The following is an 18,607-nucleotide window of genomic DNA, read 5'->3' as shown; positions in this document are numbered from 1 at the left end:
TAGATGTTTCTTTTTTTATTGCTGAAGTAACAGTGTTGAACTTTCTTCTCATGTGGAAGGGCCTTTAATAGCCTTTAATCAGCCAAAAATATAACTTCTACATCTACATCTAGTGTAGTCTGATTAAAATGAAATGTATTTTAACTGAATTTGAATGCACAGTAATTTTGTTTAGATAAAAAAGTATACTTTTATGATATGAAGCACACAAAAAGTATGCTTTCAATACAATTAAGCACACTTATTTTTCACAAGGGAGAACTGAAAGCCAGTGAATGTTGTGAAGCAATTTCATCTGCGCATAGAAAACTTGTCTCGTGAATTTTGCGTCAGCCTTTACATTGACCACCGGTCAAACTATATAAAGGTATTATCGGCCGATATCGACTGGAGCTCCCGTATTCCCACACCACGAACCCTGTTCAAACCCGTATCCCACCTCAATAGTGTTTTACAATACAGCATCAACACTATACGTACATTGTACCTAAAAATTAATTCTTATTTCTGCCGCAAACACACAGTAGTAAAGACACCTAATATAAAGAGCTACGGCAAGCAGAAACCTCCCACTGAGGTGTTCGGTATTCATAATGTGAGTTTGTCAGGATATGAGATTGTGAAGTAATCAACAGGTCCAGAAAATGATATCGCATCATCTGTTTTAAATATACACTATTTTCTTCCATTTCTCTGCATGTTGTTCAGCCCTCCTTCAAATTTACATAAATGTACTATTCAAAAACGATCCCATTACAGATTACATTATGCGCACCACCGCAATCCCCTCTAGCTTAGCACATTTGAATAGGAACACACTTATTCATGAGCACATGCTTACACTCTCTCGCTCACACACACTAAATTGAATTCCAGTGCTGATGTAAAGCATTCAGGCTGATGTGCCGGAGGTCTGGGTGGGCCACTGGACTCGTGTATACGGCTCTGGGAATGTGTATGTGGGCTGATACTAGTGGGCCGTAAGTGAATTCACATGCAGTGCATGTACAGTCTGTGGAGAGGTGTAATGCGGAGGATATTATATCGGGAGCAAACTGAGTTCAGGGGTTAGCTTTTAGCAGGAGTGTGTGACTGGAATGTGTTAAAGCCGCTGAATCTGAATCCATAGCAAAACCACAGAAGTTTTTAGAGATTGTGAAATCCAGTGAAGTCAATTAAAGCACACGCTTCTGATTATCCCTCCAGCACAGTGACAGTGTCTGCATTATACCAGAGATTTCCTGATACAAATCTCAGCTGGCGTGTCATATAAGAGAGGAGAGATGTTTTAAACATTTGTGTTTAAATTTAAATTTGTGTGGTTTCAAGTCAAGTCAGCTTCATTTTTATAGCGATTTTTAACAATATAGACTGTTTCAAAGCAGCTTTACAGTGATAATAGGAAATTACAGTAACAGAAAAGTCGGTGGATTTAGAATTGATCACAAACGCACACTTAAAATAAAGGTTCTTTATTGGTATTGATGGTTCCATGAAGAATCTTTAACAATTGAAGCCTTTCAAATGCAGAAAAGGTTCACTGGTTCTTTTAACCCTCATCCTTCCCTCACACTTTGTAACACATCTTTCCCTCACGGGTCAAAATGACCCGAAGCCCTAAAATTAGACTTAATTTTTTTTGTGTCCAGAAAGCTTATTTTATTTCATTTTGATAATATTTTTTCTATTTTTTAATGAAATTTTTTCTGAGATTTTTTGTTATTTTATTTAAATTACTAGATTTGATCAATAAATAATAAATAAATAGTACTTTAAGCACATTCCTCACATTCTTTCAACTTAAATTCAAAATAACTCTATTTCATGCATAACTCTTTAATTCAACTCAAAATATCTTACATTGGGTGTCTTTTCCGACCTCTTGTGGAAAATAAATAATATATCATGATATTTCATGACTCTTGCCACTAGATGGCCTTATAGCTCTATATGGAGCAAACGAGCTGTTCCTCTGGGTCGTAAAGTCAGTTCACTTCAGTATGCATTCAGATACACATGTAGACATTATAAAATCATTTTGTGGTGAAGTTTTAGCATTTTTAGTTTGAATTTTGAGCAATTTTAGTTTTTAGTTTTAAGGGGTCAAATTGACCCGTGAGGGAAGGATTTGTTACTTTTTTTAAATTTAAACTCCTCGAATCCATTTTTTTTGTGTGTGTGTGTGTGTGTGTTTTCGTGGATTCAAGTGCAACAAAAGGTCTTGGACCTTCTGATGAACACTCAATTTAAAAAGTGGTCAAAATGTGAGTTTCGGGTCAAATTCGGGTCAAAATGACCCGAGGGAAGGATGAGGGTGAACTGATCACTGAAAGGTTCTTTGAGGAACCAAAAATGTTTCTTCTGTTGCATCAAAACCCTCTTTTGGAACCTTTTTGTTTAAGAGGGCCAATTCATATGCATTAAGAACTCACTCATTCACATTGTTGGCCTGCTTTATATAAGTTCATTTTGTACACCGTCTCTCGTTGAACCAGTTCATGGGTAGATAGTGAAGGTGTTGATGATTGAAGAATATCACAGAACTTACAGGTCAGAGAACAGAAGAGCGCTGTAAGAAAGCCGGCAGATTGTGTGTTTGACAGTTTTGTGGATGTGTACAGGGATCCTGCTTCAGGACTCCAACCGGACTCTCAGCATTCAGCGAGTGCGAGAGGAAGACGCCGGTCTGTACACCTGCACCGCCTGCAACCAGAGGGGCTGCGTTCAGTCCTCGGCCACGGTGTCCGTCATCGGTGAGATCCTCTAGGTGGCGCTGTAGGATACAGTTCACTCTTCTGCCTTGCCCTTCAGTTTAACCCAGACAGCAACATAGTGTCGGCCCAGATCCGGCCCAGATCCGACACATGGGTTCCACACGGCCCAGATGTGGGCCGACACTATGTTGCTGTCTGGGAAGTCATTTAGTAGAGCATAAACAGTAGGTACAAGCTCATACACAGACTAACACACACTTTTGATTTATGGGCGATTCACCCATTGACTTCTATTCTTAAATATTAAGCTAATGTACTACACCCTAACTCTAACTAATGAGGCGTTTACACGACATTGTTTTCAACTAAAAACGGAGCCTTTTTATGGCTGTTCATGCTCACACCAGCAGCGTTTTGGGGACTGAAAACACAAACTTATGAAAACGGGTTTCAAAGTTCAAGTTTTTGAAAAATATACCATTATCGTCTCCATGTAAACAACACACGTGAATTTGTGCAAACGGTGATGTGGTGTATTACGTGTTCAGGCGTGTAGTGTTTCTTTACAAATAGACATCGCCATCTACTGGCCTGGCAGCAGAATACAGCGATTTTAGACGTTTTCATGGATCCGTGCGAACGGGGATCGTTTTGACAACATTGTCGTTTGTACGCGGAAAAAATAAAGCAAAAACTTTTCTGTATTTGATACATCGTTGTCGTGTAAACATACCCTTAAACTACACCTTTTGAACTTTTTAAATTTGCAATTTAAACGTATTTAGTCTTTTATAACCTTCATGCATCTCTTCTTTACCATTTAAATGTTTGTGTATTAATATATTTTAATATTAAAATCATGAAATATGTAATAATTTAAATAATAAATAATATTATAATAAAAAACATTGGATATGTTGTTTTAGTCAACTAACCCCCTTTTATGTAATATTAGTGCATGGAATATAATTTTGATTTGTTCAAAATATAATTTTGTAGCATTTTTCTTTGAGGAAAAATAAGCAACAAATTGGCAAGAAAATCATATTTTATTATCATGAGAATTTTGATTTTGCAAAACAAACACTGGATCTTTTACATGTAATTAGAAAAATCATTTTTAGAAGACGTGAGCTTTTATGTTCGTTTCTAAGCTTTAACACAAAAACATGTTTTGTCTGCCAGGCTCGGATGACAAGACCAATGTAGAAATAGTGATTCTCATCGGGACGGGAGTCATCGCCATCTTCTTCTGGGTCCTTCTCCTCGTCATCTTCTGCAACGTGAAGCGGGTCAGTGCAGTCTTTCTCTTCACATCCAAATCACAACTGCATTATTCAAGAATGTAGCAATTCAAGGAGCGCACACTGATGCCTGCAAGGCCTTTCAATAACAGTATGCAATTACATCAACAATGCCTTGCCTTCAGTGCAACGTATGAGCAAAACCACATCAGCATGAGTAGCGGAGTCAGCGATTCTGCAAGCCTCGGGCTCGCTCCTCTTATAGGCTGCGGGATCATCCAGAACTAATGGTTACGATGCTGTCCTGCAGGTGAACCCGGCCGATATCAAGACCGGCTATCTGTCCATCATCATGGACCCGGGAGAAGTGCCGCTGGAGGAGCAGTGTGAATACCTGCCCTACGACTCCAGCCAGTGGGAGATCTCCAGAGACCGGCTGCGCCTCGGTACTGTCACTAATTGTATTCCTTATAACTCATCTTTGATCACCAAAATGACATATTTAAATGTTTTTTCATTGATTTTTTTTTTTAGTTATGCCTTAAAATATCTTGAATGTAACTCTACACCCTTCTATGAATATGCAAATGCGCCCCGCCTCCACTCACTCACTCAGCTCAGAGATCCACTCGTTGACGATCACACGTTGATCTGATTGGTTACAAGGTAGTTTGTGACGTCAGAAACACCAGCGATTTCAAAGCGTGTTTTTGAGACTGTCTTTGGTTCACTGCAGTTTTAAGGAGAAAATACTCAGCAATGCTGTCGACTTATGAATTTACACATGGTTTGTCTTAAAGCATATTAAAAACACCACATAGGCACATAAACAACATTAAACGCTGGATTTTCACCACAGGGGGACTTTAAAACAACATTTAGCAATCCTATGGGAATGTGATTTTTGAGGGAAATGCAGGTCGTTTGAGCTGATGGAAAAACTAATAATTGAATCAAATTTAGCATTAAAATAAAAAAATGGGACTGCACAATTAATCAAAATGAAACTGAAATAGCAGATTATCTCCTCAAATCGAGATGACAAAGGCAGTGATTTAAAGAAACATATAGTCTGTTGCGCTGCGTGTTTCAGAGTGAAGAGCGACACGGTGTTCATTTACACACGCGCTGCTCATTATAGCATGTTCTCAGAGCGTTTCACAGTAAATGCTGAACTAGATTACTGTGCATTAGGGGTTATAGGTTCACTTCATTTACATTCGCATAATTTTTGTGGACAGAATTTCACCAATATTCCTCTAAAATAGGAATTAAACGTTTGAAAGTGAACAATTTTATAGTCCCCCTGTAGTCAATAATTGTATCCCTTCAAACTCATCTTTGCACCAAAATTACATATTTAAAAGTTTTTTCCCGTGAAAAAAAGTGTCTTCATGCCTTAAAATATCTTGAATGTAACTCGACACCCTTGCCTCATTTAGTATGCGCGGTTCTATGAATATGCAAATGAGCCCTGAGGAGTTAACTGGAACGTACAGTTGTTACCCGAGTTATTTAAAGTAAAGTAGTCAGATTTATTCAGTCATGTTTAATAATAATTTTCACTGTACTGTTTTGGGACGCACACACATTCTCCTCTCATGATGAATAGTGAAACGTTGTTTTACCAACACGTCTTCCGTGTCCATGTTTGCAGGGAAGGTGCTCGGGCATGGAGCTTTCGGGAAGGTGATCGAAGCCTCTATGTTTGGACACGACAAGATAACCTCTTCAAACACCGTGGCTGTGAAGATGCTGAAAGGTTCAGTCTCACCCATAAACTGTAGAGAATACAGAAATGCCCGTTGACTTTCACATGCGTTTACTGAAGTGTTGTGTATGACAGAGGGAGCCACAGCCAGCGAACACAAAGCGCTGATGTCAGAACTGAAGATCCTCATTCATATTGGAAACCATCTCAATGTGGTCAACCTTCTCGGAGCCTCTACCAAACCCAACGGTAGGAGAGTCCTTTATAAAACAGATACTTCTGTTCCTGTAGGCAGATTCCCAGACAGCAACATAGGCTACGTTCAGACTGCCAGTCCAATCCGATTATTTGTGTATCCGATTGAAATGATGATCTAAAACTAATGATGTCCACACAGTGTATCGCAACTCTTCGATCTGATGTGTGTGTCCATGCAGCTCTTTCCTTCTCTGGAATATTTGCATTGGTTTCTATGGTAAAGGCGTCAAAATCTACAACAAAAACCACAACATGGACGAGTTTGCAATAGTGATGTTTTATATTTTACAACATGGAAATGTTTAGCATGTTTGCTATAACAACGCCTACGATTTATGTGGCGTGAGAAAGTCCAACCTGATCTCACGGCAATTCGACTTCAATTTGCTAAATCGCACATATTTTACGAGTTGCCCAATTCCTATGAATTCATACGAATGACCTTCCCCTGACCCTGCCCCTAACCCCCCCCCCCCCCCCCCCCCCCTCACGTGGGTTTAGACAAATCGTATGAATTCGTATGATTTGTTTAAATTATCCACCTTTTTAGCCACCTTTTAATCACTCATACGAATTTGTATGATTTGGTCGTGAGATAGCGTTGGAAAGTCACATAAACCAGGTGTAATCCGATCTGAGCGGTCAGACTGAAACGGATTTCCAGAAATGTGATTTGAATATGATTTTAAGCCACATATGGATGTAGCTCGAAACGGATTTGTAAAAATTGCATTTCATGTTCACACTAGCTAAATCTGATCAGATTTCAACCGGATATGCAGATTTGGACTGAAAGTCTGAACGTAGCCACAGTGTCGGCCCAGATCCGGCCCACATCTGGACCGTGTTGAATCCACGTGTACCAGATGTGGCCCGGATCTGGGCCGACACTACGTTGCTGTCTGGGTTTGGTGATCCAGATATAGAAATATGAAGTATTTGTCTGCTGCATCCTTCCATACTTGTTTCTAAACCTCTGTGCTTGATCTGATTGTCAGGTCCTCTCATGGTTATAGTGGAATATTGCAAATATGGAAATCTCTCCAACTTCCTGCGTGCCAAGAGGGAGTTCTTCTTACCGTACAGGGTGAGAGAGACTCAAATGCTCACTTTTATAACAGGATGAAATGCATATATGCTTCCTCTTACAACAGCACGACAATCCGTGATAATGAGATGTGGTGTAACATGAGCTTGTGTTTGCAGGATCGTTCTCCTAAAACCCAGAGTCAGGTGCGCCGCATGATAGAAGCGGGTCAGGCCGGTCAGCTTGAGCATCAGGCGTCCAGCTCCTCCAACACCAGCCCTGCGGCGGCACAGTCTCGCGGTGAGGGACAATACACACACACACTGAGAGATTGCACAGCCCTGCACCTTACATACATACATAACTGATGGGTAATTAATATACTCCTTGATAATAGGTGATCGGAGATATAGAAAATAGAAGAAAGAAAGAAGATATAGGGCCGGATCTAATGCTGCGGTCATGTGCTTTTGGAAACATCGTCAATTTATCATCAGGGCAACTTTTCATAGTCGGAAACTTGTAATTACAACTGGGAAACTCATTTCGATGCCCAAGTTTCCGAGTTGTAAGGGGCCAACGCCACATGGCAGAGAAGAGTAGAGCACGATTTCTGTAGCAAATTATAGGTTTCATTCTTTTATCGAAATATAGCCAACTTGTTAATATGCTTGTCATTTCGGTCAGTGATGATTTGATGCAGAATTTGTTTTTTAAGGATAATGGCATGTAGTTGAATTTTAAAATATGCTCCAGTAAACCTAGGTTTCATGTTTTCGACAACAAAGCACTTGAACGTGACATACTCGTAATTACCACTTCTGAAGTGGGAAGTGGGACTTTTCCGATAGCACATGAAGGCATCATAAATCATGTGGGAATCCCACCGAGGGCTATAAAGAGCTTAATGAGAAACTAAAGGAGGGACTGAGCCATATTAACAGAGCAGAGCATCATGAACACATTGAGGACGGCTCCTCAGAAGCACTCGGTCCACCTGAGGAATCACTGATTATTTAATTACCTTCCTGACAGCTTACTTATGTAAACTCATCTATATTTCCCCAGCTGTGGTGGATGATCTCTGGAAGACCCCGCTCACCATAGAGGACTTGATATGCTACAGCTTTCAGGTCGCGCGAGGAATGGAGTTTCTGGCGTCTCGTAAGGTACATTACTGTATAACTTACTCCCGCTCCACCGCTCTGATGATCCTCAGTCACACTCAGCGGGTTATGGATTATGTTTCAGTGACTTAAGATCTCTAATAGAGTACTATTAAACTCACCTACCAAGTGTCTATCGCTAGCAAAGCCTAGCAACTATCTTAGTTAGTACATGATAGCAACATGCTACAACACGCTAGCTAGCAATGTGTTAATTCATGCTAGCAAATTTGGTAAAACATTATCAGCATGTTGAATCATGGTAGCAAAGTATTAAATCAAGATAGCAACGTGTTAAAACATGCTAGAAACATGCTAAATCATGCTAGCGATGTGTTACAACATATTAAAATGCAAAATCATGCTAGCAACGGGTTAAAACATCTTAGCAAAATAGTAATTATTATTATGCTAGCAACATGTTAAATCATGCTATCAACGTGTTAAATAATGCTAGCAACATACTTATTCATGCTAGCAACATGCTATTTAATGGCAGCAATGTGCTAAAACATGCTAGCAGAATGTTAAATAATGCCAGCAACCCACTAATTCGTTTTAGTAATGTGTTAAAACATGTAAAAAAAAACATGCTAAAAACATAGCAATGTGCTAATTCATGTTAGCAATGTGGTAAAAAAATGCTAGCAATGTGCTAAAACATGTTATCAGCATGTTAAATCATGGTAGCAATGTATTAAATCAAGATATAAAATATGTTAAAACACTTAGCAATGTGTTAAATCATGCTATCAACATGTTAAATAATGCTAGCAACATACTTATTCGTGCTAACAACATGCTAATTAATGCCAGCAATGCGTTAAAACATGCTAACAACGTGATAAAACATGTTAGCAGCATGTTAAATCATGTCAGCAACGTGCTTATTCATTTTAGCAATGTTCTAAAACATGCAAGCAAAATGTTAAATCACGCTTGCAAGTTGCAACAAAATAAAAAATGCTAACAATGAGCAAAAAAATTATAGGCTCATGCTAAGAAAAGATAACAACATGATAAAACTTTCAAGCAACATGATAAAACATACTAGGAAGCTTGTAATATTTTAAAACTTTCAGACAAGGCTTTGTCAAGCCAACATGAAAATTTGTCCTGACGAACTTTACTCTCTAGTATAGATTTGCTGAGCTATTGTAAGGTCTAGGGGTGGTCACTGATCTTGGTTTGGCTATGATTGTGGCAGTGTATTCATCGAGACCTGGCGGCCCGCAACATCCTCCTGTCCGAGAGCAACGTGGTGAAGATCTGTGACTTTGGTTTAGCGCGTGACATCTACAAAGACCCTGACTACGTGCGCAAAGGCAATGTAAGAGAAACCCTTCGACTGTTAGCATGAGCATGATCCAGAAAGATCTCTAGTGTACAGCTGGGTCAGTCACTGGAAAAGTGTTCAAGTGTCATGAAAATAACATTATGTGAAATGTGAGCCCACATGAGATTCAGCATTGCAGTAAAGGCCAGAGCAACATTCAGTTCATACTAGGGTTGCCAACTGTCCCGTATTAGCCGGGATGTCCCGTATATTGGGCCTAATTTTTTTGTCCTGTTTATTGACTGCTATGCTGATCTAACCACTGACTGATACAACAGCAACACGACACTTGAGAATGATCACGACACCGGTCATCATCCAATCACAGCCCACACTCACGTGCATCAGACCATACCAGTAACAAACTCTAAACTGAGAATTAATCATTCTTTTGGGACAAATCATTGTTTGATTTGCGAACAGAATCCCTGGTAGCTCCCGGTTCGATCCGGACTCGTGCTAACGGCAAATCCCTTTCACTGTCCGCGCTTTGATTTCAGCAAATCAGTTTTGGCGAATTCAAACAACGTGATTATTTGTTCATGAGTCCAACATCCATCCAGCCACGCAAGAAAACATGAAATCTACCTGAGGGAATGATATGCTGATGTGATTCGCTGCTCAAGAAACATTTCTGATTATTATTAATGTTTAAAAAAAAAAAAGTCAGTTCAAAGGAGATTAATGCGTCCTTGCTGAATAAAAGTAGGCTATTGCTTTCTTTAATTTCTTTCAAATGTAGTATATAATGTTACAAAAGCTTTCTATTTCAGATAAATGCAATTATTTTGAACTATGGTTTGTGTGTAATGTGACTTTTTTTGTATGACCTTAAAATTCATTTTAGAATTAAATTGTACATAATTAGGTTAAGCAAAACAAATGTGTTTATGTCTGAGAACCTTTTAAACACATACAAACCTGAAATTACAAATATTTGGAGTATCCCTTATTCACAATTGTCCCGTATTTTTCTTTTCTGAAGTTGGCAACCCTAGAACATACTAAATAAAAACCATTAGGAACAAATTCCAGGATCCTGAGCCGAGAGTGTTCTCTGACAGTGAAGTGTTGTCTGTGTTGGCAGGCCAGACTGCCTCTGAAGTGGATGGCTCCGGAGAGCATCTTCGATAAGGTTTACACCACTCAGAGTGACGTCTGGTCGTTCGGAGTCCTGCTCTGGGAGATTTTCTCTCTGGGTGAGGGTCTTTCACAGGCCTATGCCTATTCAACATACCGTGCTCTCTATGTAAAACATCTATGGAGTCTTGATTGAACCTTGTCCCATCAGGAGCGTCTCCATACCCGGGCCTCCAGATCGATGAAGACTTCTGCAAACGACTCAAAGACGGTACCAGGATGAGGGCACCGGACAATGCGTCCCCTGAAATGTGAGCGCTGGCCTGATGATTGTGTGTGTTTGGTCAGACTGATGACGTCGATACAGTGCTCTGACGTGTGACGTGTGTTCTGGCAGATACGGCATCATGCTGGCCTGCTGGCAGGGCGAGCCCAGGGAGAGACCCATGTTTCCGGCTCTGGTGGAGATCCTGGGAGATCTGCTGCAGGAAAACAGTCTACCGGTGAGGAAACAAACACCACATCCAGTAATAATATCTGAGCATCACACTTCTCCTGATCAAGCGTAGCGTCAGTTCTGGCAGGTCACGTTAGTCAAGCTCGCATCAGTGACTCTCAGCTGATCCACGTCTACCTATAGGAATACGACGCCTATCACTGTATTCATATATAAGCTCCTTCAGTATTATCAGCAGCTGTCGCGTTTCTCAGGAGCGCATTACCCTCCTCCATCCCCAGCTCCTCCTGTCTCTGTCAGGATTTGGTATTCTGATTCCCCTCGAATTCTCAAATTATGTTGTACTTTAAAATCTTGAATGCATGATATCTGCAATACATTCATGTTGGTTCTGTTCTGTTCAGCCTAAGGGGGGTTAATGCTGCTCTTATCCATGCTCGCCCAGAACAGAACCATACCGCCAATCCTAACTGTATGCTAACTGTCAATCGTATTTGACGATAGTGGTCCTGTTGGAAACTTTATTCCTTCATCGAAGCAAGACCAGGAGATGTTGGGATATCGTTCAAACAGAAGTTATTCTTTATTGAGGACTTCGCTGAGCGTTGCTGCAGTCATCCAACAATCTAATCTAAAGTAACTTTACATGGTATCTTATAGGCATTTTAGGAGGAGGGACTTTTGGAGGTGGAGACCTTCCCTTTACAAAGTATGCAAATACAATATAGGCGTCAGCTCGTTACCAGAATTTCCGCAGCTCTGATCTCATCAGCATAACAGTGATCCAATCAGCCTGACTAGATCGCCCATACATTAAAGGGATAGTTCACCCAAAAATGAAAATTCTATCATCGTTTACTCACCCTCAAGTTGTTCCAAACCTGTATGAGTTTCTTTGTTCTGCTGAACACAAAGGAAGATATTTGGAAGAATGTTTATAATCAAACAGATCTCGGTCCCCATTGACTTCCATAGTAGGAAAAAATATATACTATGGTAGTCAATGGGGACCGAGATCTGTTGATTACAAACATTCTTCCAAATATCTTCCTTTGTGTTCAGCAGAACAAAGAAACTCATACAGGTTTGGAACAACTTGAGGGTGAGTAAACGATGATAGAATTTTCATTTTTGGGTGAACTATCCCTTTAACATTATCATAGAGACAAAAGCACAGCTGTACATTGAGCTTAATGGTCAGGAAATGCATAAAGACAAAGGGTTAGGGTGAGAGTCTCAGCAATTGACTCATTTAGAGAACAGAACTGGCAGGAATCTCTTGATATAATCATCATAACAGCTGCTAAACTTTCTCAGTTTATATTGGAATCTAAATTAAAACCTCAAATGCTAAAATCAGAATTCTTCACCATGATGTTTATGTAAGGAAGCATATCTGAAATAGATTCTTAAATTTGTAATCCTTCAGTCCTGACAGAAATATTTACGAGGCAGCTGTTTATAATACTGATAGAATTGCCAAAACATTATGACCAGTCACAGGCCAGACAACAATATAGTGTCGGCCCAGATCCGGGCCACATCTGGTACATGTGGAATCAACACGGCACAGATGTGGGCCGGATCTGGGTCGACACTGTTGCTGTCTGGATAGGCAGGTGCTCATAATGTTTTGGGTCATCTGTTTAGTGATTAAGTGAAATGCATTGTCTGTTTTCTTAGGAAATCCCGTTCAATGTGTCTCAGAGTTCAGAGGACGACGGCTTCTCACAAGCTTCCTCTCGCCCAGCATCACAGGAGGAGATCCAGCTGGCCTGCAACACACTGTCCACACGGTACACTCGCATCTCACTTCATCAGCGACTGCTAGTGTTCCCAACCCTGGACTGAGGGATCAAATAAAGGCCTGAAACTTTTAAAGTTTCCATTAAAGTTTTATGGCTCATATATTCTGCTATAGTGAGACTATGGAGGGAAAACCCGTTTTATTCAGAGGCCGAAACTGAGCAAAAATATGCTGTTTATATACAAATATACAAAAAGTAAGATGAAATTCTGATGCTTGTAATGGAAATCAATGAGATCTTAAAATGCATATAAATATTAGCCGTCACTATATCTGCCAATAATATGTCTTAGTATGATGATGCTTAGTTTTATGATCTGTAGTTTTAAAACATATAATGCAATACATTACGATGATGACTGAGAGATGAACAAATAAACCTTCCTCAAAAGCCTGATGATCATATTTGATATGCAGTGCAGATTTGACAGCAGAAAGACACGTGAAGCATGAGCTGAAGGAGGACGTCTGTACAATTACACTAAAAAACTTTCACTTGTTAAAAAAGTCTGAACTATCACTCAGACACAGAAGGACCGGAGGAGATCGTGTGCGACAGCAAAGTTTGGTTGCACTTTATTTTAAGGTGTCATTGTTACAGTGTAATTACATATTTAAGTACTGAGTGATATTAATTAACTACATGTACTTACTATAGGGTTAGGATTAGGATTTGGTTTAGGGTTCGTTGCATGTAATTATGCATCATTTACTGTTATTACTATGGTAAGTACATGTAACATATGTAACAAGGACACTGTAAAATAAAGTGTTACCCAAAGTTTTGATCATTTAGAGGCCTCATAAATCTGTGCATCAGATATGAGACAGCAGACTTTACAGGGTAATGTTATTATATATTCATATTATAATATTATATATTAATATATTAATGTTAGTAGGGATTTAAACAAACCTTAAGTCTTATTGAAGAGAGGTGTGCTATTACCTTTCTTGAAACCAGTAAAAACATCTCATTTAACAATCTCATCTCGGTAACAGTCTCAAGACCAAAATATTGCAGACTTATGAATGTACATGCGTCTCTGTGCCCAGATATTACAACTGCGTGCCGTTCTCGGGGTGCATCATGGTGGGAGCCTCGAGCTCGTGTCACCCGCGAGTCAAGACCTTCGAGGAGCTTCCCCTGGAAATGACATCACACAAGACACATCATGTACGACCGAGACCTCCAGTACATCGAGTCTTTATTGGCTGAAGGATGTCAGGATCTGTGTGGTTTCATGCATGTTTGTGTGTCCACAGGACAGCCAGACGGACAGTGGGATGGTGTTAGCTTCAGATGAGCTGGAGAGGTTTGAACACAAGCACAGAGGAGCCATGCTGAAAAAGTAGGTGAATCATTTATCGTTTTCATCATTAAAGGGTTAATTAAAATAAAAAATTTAAATTAGACCATGATTTACTCACCCTCAAGTCATCCTAGGTGTATATGACATTCTTCTTTCAGACAAATACAATCTGAGATATATAAAAAAAATGTCCTGGCTCTTCCAAGCTTTAGAATGACCGTTTCTGTTTTGAAGTCCATAAAAATGCATCTGTCCATCATAAAAGTGCATCTGTCCATCATAAAAGTGCATCCATCCATCATAAAAGATCTATCCATCATAAAAAGTGCATCTGTCCATCAAAGACCTCCTCAACCAGAAGAAGAGAGCATTTATGATTGACCAGGAACAGTTAAGATGCATACAAAGGGAGCTCAAGTTCCAGCTGAAAGAAGCTAAATATGCTTACAGAAGAAAAATGGAGCAGAAGTTGCAGCAAAACAGTATGAGGGAGGTGTGGGGGGGCATGAAGACCATCACAGGCTCTAGCTTGAAGTGTGGGAACCTCGTGGAGGGGGATGTGGAGAGGGCCAACCAGTTTAATAACTTCTTTAATAGGTTTGATTGCCCTGTCCCCCCTGCTGCTGGTACTGGGGCCTGTACTGCTGCCATTCCTCACAGGTCCGCCCTCACAGGTCCGCCACGCGCTCGACCCTCACAGGTCCGCCCTCACAGGTCCGCCACGCGCTCGACCCTCACAGGTCCGCCCTCACAGGTCCGCCCTCACAGGTCCGCCCTCACAGGTCCGCCACGCGCTCGACCCTCACAGGTCCGCCCTCACAGGTCCGCCACGCTCTCGACCCTCACAGGTCCGCCCTCACAGGTCCGCCACGCTCTCGACCCTCACAGGTCCGCCCTCACAGGTCCGCCACGCGCTCGACCCTCACAGGTCCGCCACGCGCTCGACCCTCACAGGTCCGCCCTCACAGGTCCGCCACGCGCTCGACCCTCACAGGTCCGCCCTCACAGGTCCGCCACGCGCTCGACCCTCACAGGTCCGCCCTCACAGGTCCGCCACGCGCTCGACCCTCACAGGTCCGCCACGCTCTCGACCCTCACAGGTCCGCCCTCACAGGTCCGCCACGCGCTCGACCCTCACAGGTCCGCCACGCGCTCGACCCTCACAGGTCCGCCACGCGCTCGACCCTCACAGGTCCGCCACGCTCTCGACCCTCACAGGTCCGCCCTCACAGGTCCGCCACGCGCTCGACCCTCACAGGTCCGCCCTCACAGGTCCGCCACGCTCTCGACCCTCACAGGTCCGCCCTCACAGGTCCGCCACGCGCTCGACCCTCACAGGTCCGCCACGCGCTCGACCCTCACAGGTCCGCCCTCACAGGTCCGCCACGCGCTCGACCCTCACAGGTCGACCCTCACAGGTCCGCCCTCACAGGTCCGCCCTCACAGGTCCGCCACGCGCTCGACCCTCACAGGTCGACCCTCACAGGTCCGCCACGCGCTCGACCCTCACAGGTCCGCCACGCTCTCGACCCTCACAGGTCCGCCCTCACAGGTCCGCCACGCGCTCGACCCTCACAGGTCCGCCACGCTCTCGACCCTCACAGGTCGACCCTCACAGGTCCGCCACGCGCTCGACCCTCACAGGTCCGCCACGCGCTCGCCCTCACAGGTCCGCCCTCACAGGTCCGCCCTCACAGGTCCGCCACGCGCTCGACCCTCACAGGTCGACCCTCACAGGTCCGCCACGCGCTCGCCCTCACAGGTCCGCCACGCGCTCGACCCTCACAGGTCCGCCCTCACAGGTCCGCCACGCGCTCGACCCTCACAGGTCGACCCTCACAGGTCCGCCACGCGCTCGCCCTCACAGGTCCGCCACGCGCTCGACCCTCACAGGTCCGCCCTCACAGGTCCGCCACGCGCTCGACCCTCACAGGTCCGCCCTCACAGGTCCGCCACGCGCTCGCCCTCACAGGTCGACCCTCACAGGTCCGCCACGCGCTCGCCCTCACAGGTCCGCCACGCGCTCGACCCTCACAGGTCCGCCCTCACAGGTCCGCCACGCGCTCGACCCTCACAGGTCCGCCCTCACAGGTCCACCACGCGCTCGACCCTCACAGGTCCGCCCTCACAGGTCCGCCACGCGCTCGACCCTCACAGGTCCGCCCTCACAGGTCCGCCACGCGCTCGACCCTCACAGGTCCGCCACGCGCTCGACCCTCACAGGTCCGCCATTTATTGTTTAATGTCCAATCGTGGGGTGTATTAAGAATGGAGATGAGGGGGAGTATCGGACCCTGACTGAGGACTTTGTGAGGTGGTGTAGTTTTAACCAACTACAGCTCAACACTACAAAAACGAAGGAGATGGTAGTGATGTTACATTTGACACTGAAGCTTCAAAGTGCGTATCGAGTACGCAGCGCAATTTCTCACGAAGCTCCGTGCCGGATCGCGGATTGTTTTCAGAGAAACACGTGATCAATGAAAAACGAAGCCTTGTTTTCTTTCCAGTCACGTGAATGCTTCACTTTGCTTGTCGGGATGTTTGAACCCAGACCACTACTCTACAGGTTTTAGGAAGTTTAAGTCCATTTACTAACATTTTATTTTTATTTTTTATAAATAAGCCTATAGCCTATGTTACATGATCATATTCTGACATAAACAGCATAGAAACCATTAATAATAACCATCATTTACTTGCATCAAGCAACTCTGTTGTTTTTTATAATTAGTATTAATATAATTGCTACATTTAATTTATTGACACACTTTAATATGGAAATTAAATTATCAGAAAACTGAACATTTAGCGTAGTCAGTCTTTTATTTGTGTTTAATGGATAAAACAACGGAGGTGAAATACGCACTCGGGTTGGCTGCTATAAATTTGACCTGCCACAAGATGGCGCTGTTTTCGACACTCTTGATGCCTCGAATCTTTTCCCAGAACAATCAGGGGAAAGCCTCATTGCTTCATGAGGCTTCATTTGCCCATCCCTAGGAGATGGTGGTCGACTTCCGGAGACCGAGGCCCCACCTGCAGCCTGTGTTTATCGAAGGTGACCGTGTGGAGGTCCAGACCTGCAAACACCTAGGTCTACAGCTGGACAACAGACTGGACTGGTCCAAAAACACAGATGCCCTGTACAGGAAGGGACAGAGTCGACTCTATTTTCTGAGAAGGCTAGGGTCCTTCAATATCTGTCAGAAGCCTCTGTGGATGTTTTATCAGACGGTCATCGCTAGCGTCCTCTTCTGTGGTATGTTGGGGGAGCGGCATTAAAAAAAGGGACACCATGCGTCTGGATAAGCTGGTTCTGTGGTGGGTGTGAAACTGGACTCTTTAACATCTGTGGCAGAGAGGAGGACCCTCTAAAAGTGCATCTATCCATCATAAAAGTGCATCTGTCCATCATAAAAGTGCATCTATCCATCATAAAAGTGCACCTGTCCATCATAAAAGTGCATCTTTCCATCATAAAAGTGCATCTGTCCATCATAAAAGTGCATCTTTCCATGATATCCACTTGTATGGACTTCAAAACAGAAACGGCCATTCACTGCCATTATAAAGGTTGGAAGAGCCAGGACATTTTTTTATATAACTCTGATTGTGTTCGTCTGAAAGAAGAAAGTATTTTACACCTAGGATGGGTTGAGAGTGAGTAAATCATGGGTAAAGTAAGTAAATCTATTTGAATGTTTTGGGTGAACTATCCCTTTACTCATCTGTCTCTGTCCTCTTCAGTGTGTCGGCGGGTCACAGCACAGAGCGGCTCATCAGTTCTCCATCCGCCAGCTCATCTCGTCCTCCCTTCTTCAGCCAACTCTCAGGCCAGACCTTCTACAACAACGAGTACGGCCAGCTGTCGGAGGAGGGCGTCTGCGACTTCTTCTCCTCCTCGGATCAGGCCTGCCCGGCAACATCCAACCTGTAGCTGCACTGATTGGCCAGCCGCACCCAGGCCCCGCCCCCTCCACACTAACTGAACTGATGTCTAGCTTTGTACAGTTCTATCAGCAGCCACTGGGTGGCACCATTACGTCAAATCCAAAACAAAAAAAAGTATTTTAACACCTTAGTTTCATATATCTTTATATAAAGAGTAAACTTCTTTTTATTTGTACAAAAAAAGACAAAAGAGCCAGAATGGATAAAAAATAAAGGAATATATCTACTTTTGACTGATTTCTTCATATTTGATGTTATATATATATATATATATATACAGTGCAATGCATAAGTGAATACACCCATGCTAAAGTTGACTAAAAAGAGGAATAAAAAATCATATTTTGGAACTTAATGCCTTAATTTAAAAAATTAGGAAAAATCCAACCTTTTAGGACACCAATTTTCTTTGTGAATGAATAATGTATCGTAAATAAATAAATGTTCTTCCTTAAAATACATGGTGCATAAGTGTGTACACCCCTATGTTAAATTCCCATAGAGGCAGGCAGATTTTTATTTTTAAGTATTTTTTTTATA

General features: G+C 42.7%; 1 protein-coding gene across 3 annotated transcripts in view; it reads left to right on the top strand.

Annotated features, from left to right (window-relative positions):
• The window catches only part of flt4 (fms related receptor tyrosine kinase 4), a 75,044-nt gene extending 56,751 nt beyond the window's left edge, over window positions 1-18,293 (top strand). The window contains exons 15-30 of one of the 3 annotated variants that reach the window (XM_084132405.1): window positions 2,622-2,753; window positions 3,900-4,006; window positions 4,269-4,404; window positions 5,616-5,720; window positions 5,805-5,918; window positions 6,926-7,014; window positions 7,134-7,254; window positions 8,023-8,123; window positions 9,328-9,450; window positions 10,544-10,655; window positions 10,748-10,847; window positions 10,934-11,039; window positions 12,677-12,789; window positions 13,857-13,977; window positions 14,067-14,152; window positions 17,864-18,293. In XM_084132405.1, the coding sequence (XP_083988531.1) occupies window positions 2,622-2,753; window positions 3,900-4,006; window positions 4,269-4,404; window positions 5,616-5,720; window positions 5,805-5,918; window positions 6,926-7,014; window positions 7,134-7,254; window positions 8,023-8,123; window positions 9,328-9,450; window positions 10,544-10,655; window positions 10,748-10,847; window positions 10,934-11,039; window positions 12,677-12,789; window positions 13,857-13,977; window positions 14,067-14,152; window positions 17,864-18,053 (1,856 nt within the window). In that variant the 3' untranslated portion in view covers window positions 18,054-18,293. Of the gene's footprint in view, window positions 1-2,621; window positions 2,754-3,899; window positions 4,007-4,268; window positions 4,405-5,615; window positions 5,721-5,804; window positions 5,919-6,925; window positions 7,015-7,133; window positions 7,255-8,022; window positions 8,124-9,327; window positions 9,451-10,543; window positions 10,656-10,747; window positions 10,848-10,933; window positions 11,040-12,676; window positions 12,790-13,856; window positions 13,978-14,066; window positions 14,157-17,863 lie in introns of all 3 variants that reach the window. The other 2 variants (XM_084132407.1, XM_084132406.1) reach the window with 2 other exon arrangements.
• The last annotated feature ends 314 nt before the right edge of the window (window positions 18,294-18,607 follow it).

This window comes from Abramis brama, assembly GCF_963993115.1.
Source record: "Abramis brama genome assembly, chromosome: 13".
Lineage (NCBI taxonomy): Eukaryota > Metazoa > Chordata > Actinopteri > Cypriniformes > Leuciscidae > Abramis > Abramis brama.
Note: the sequence above shows the minus strand (reverse complement) of the source record. Positions and strands in the feature narration are given on the sequence as shown.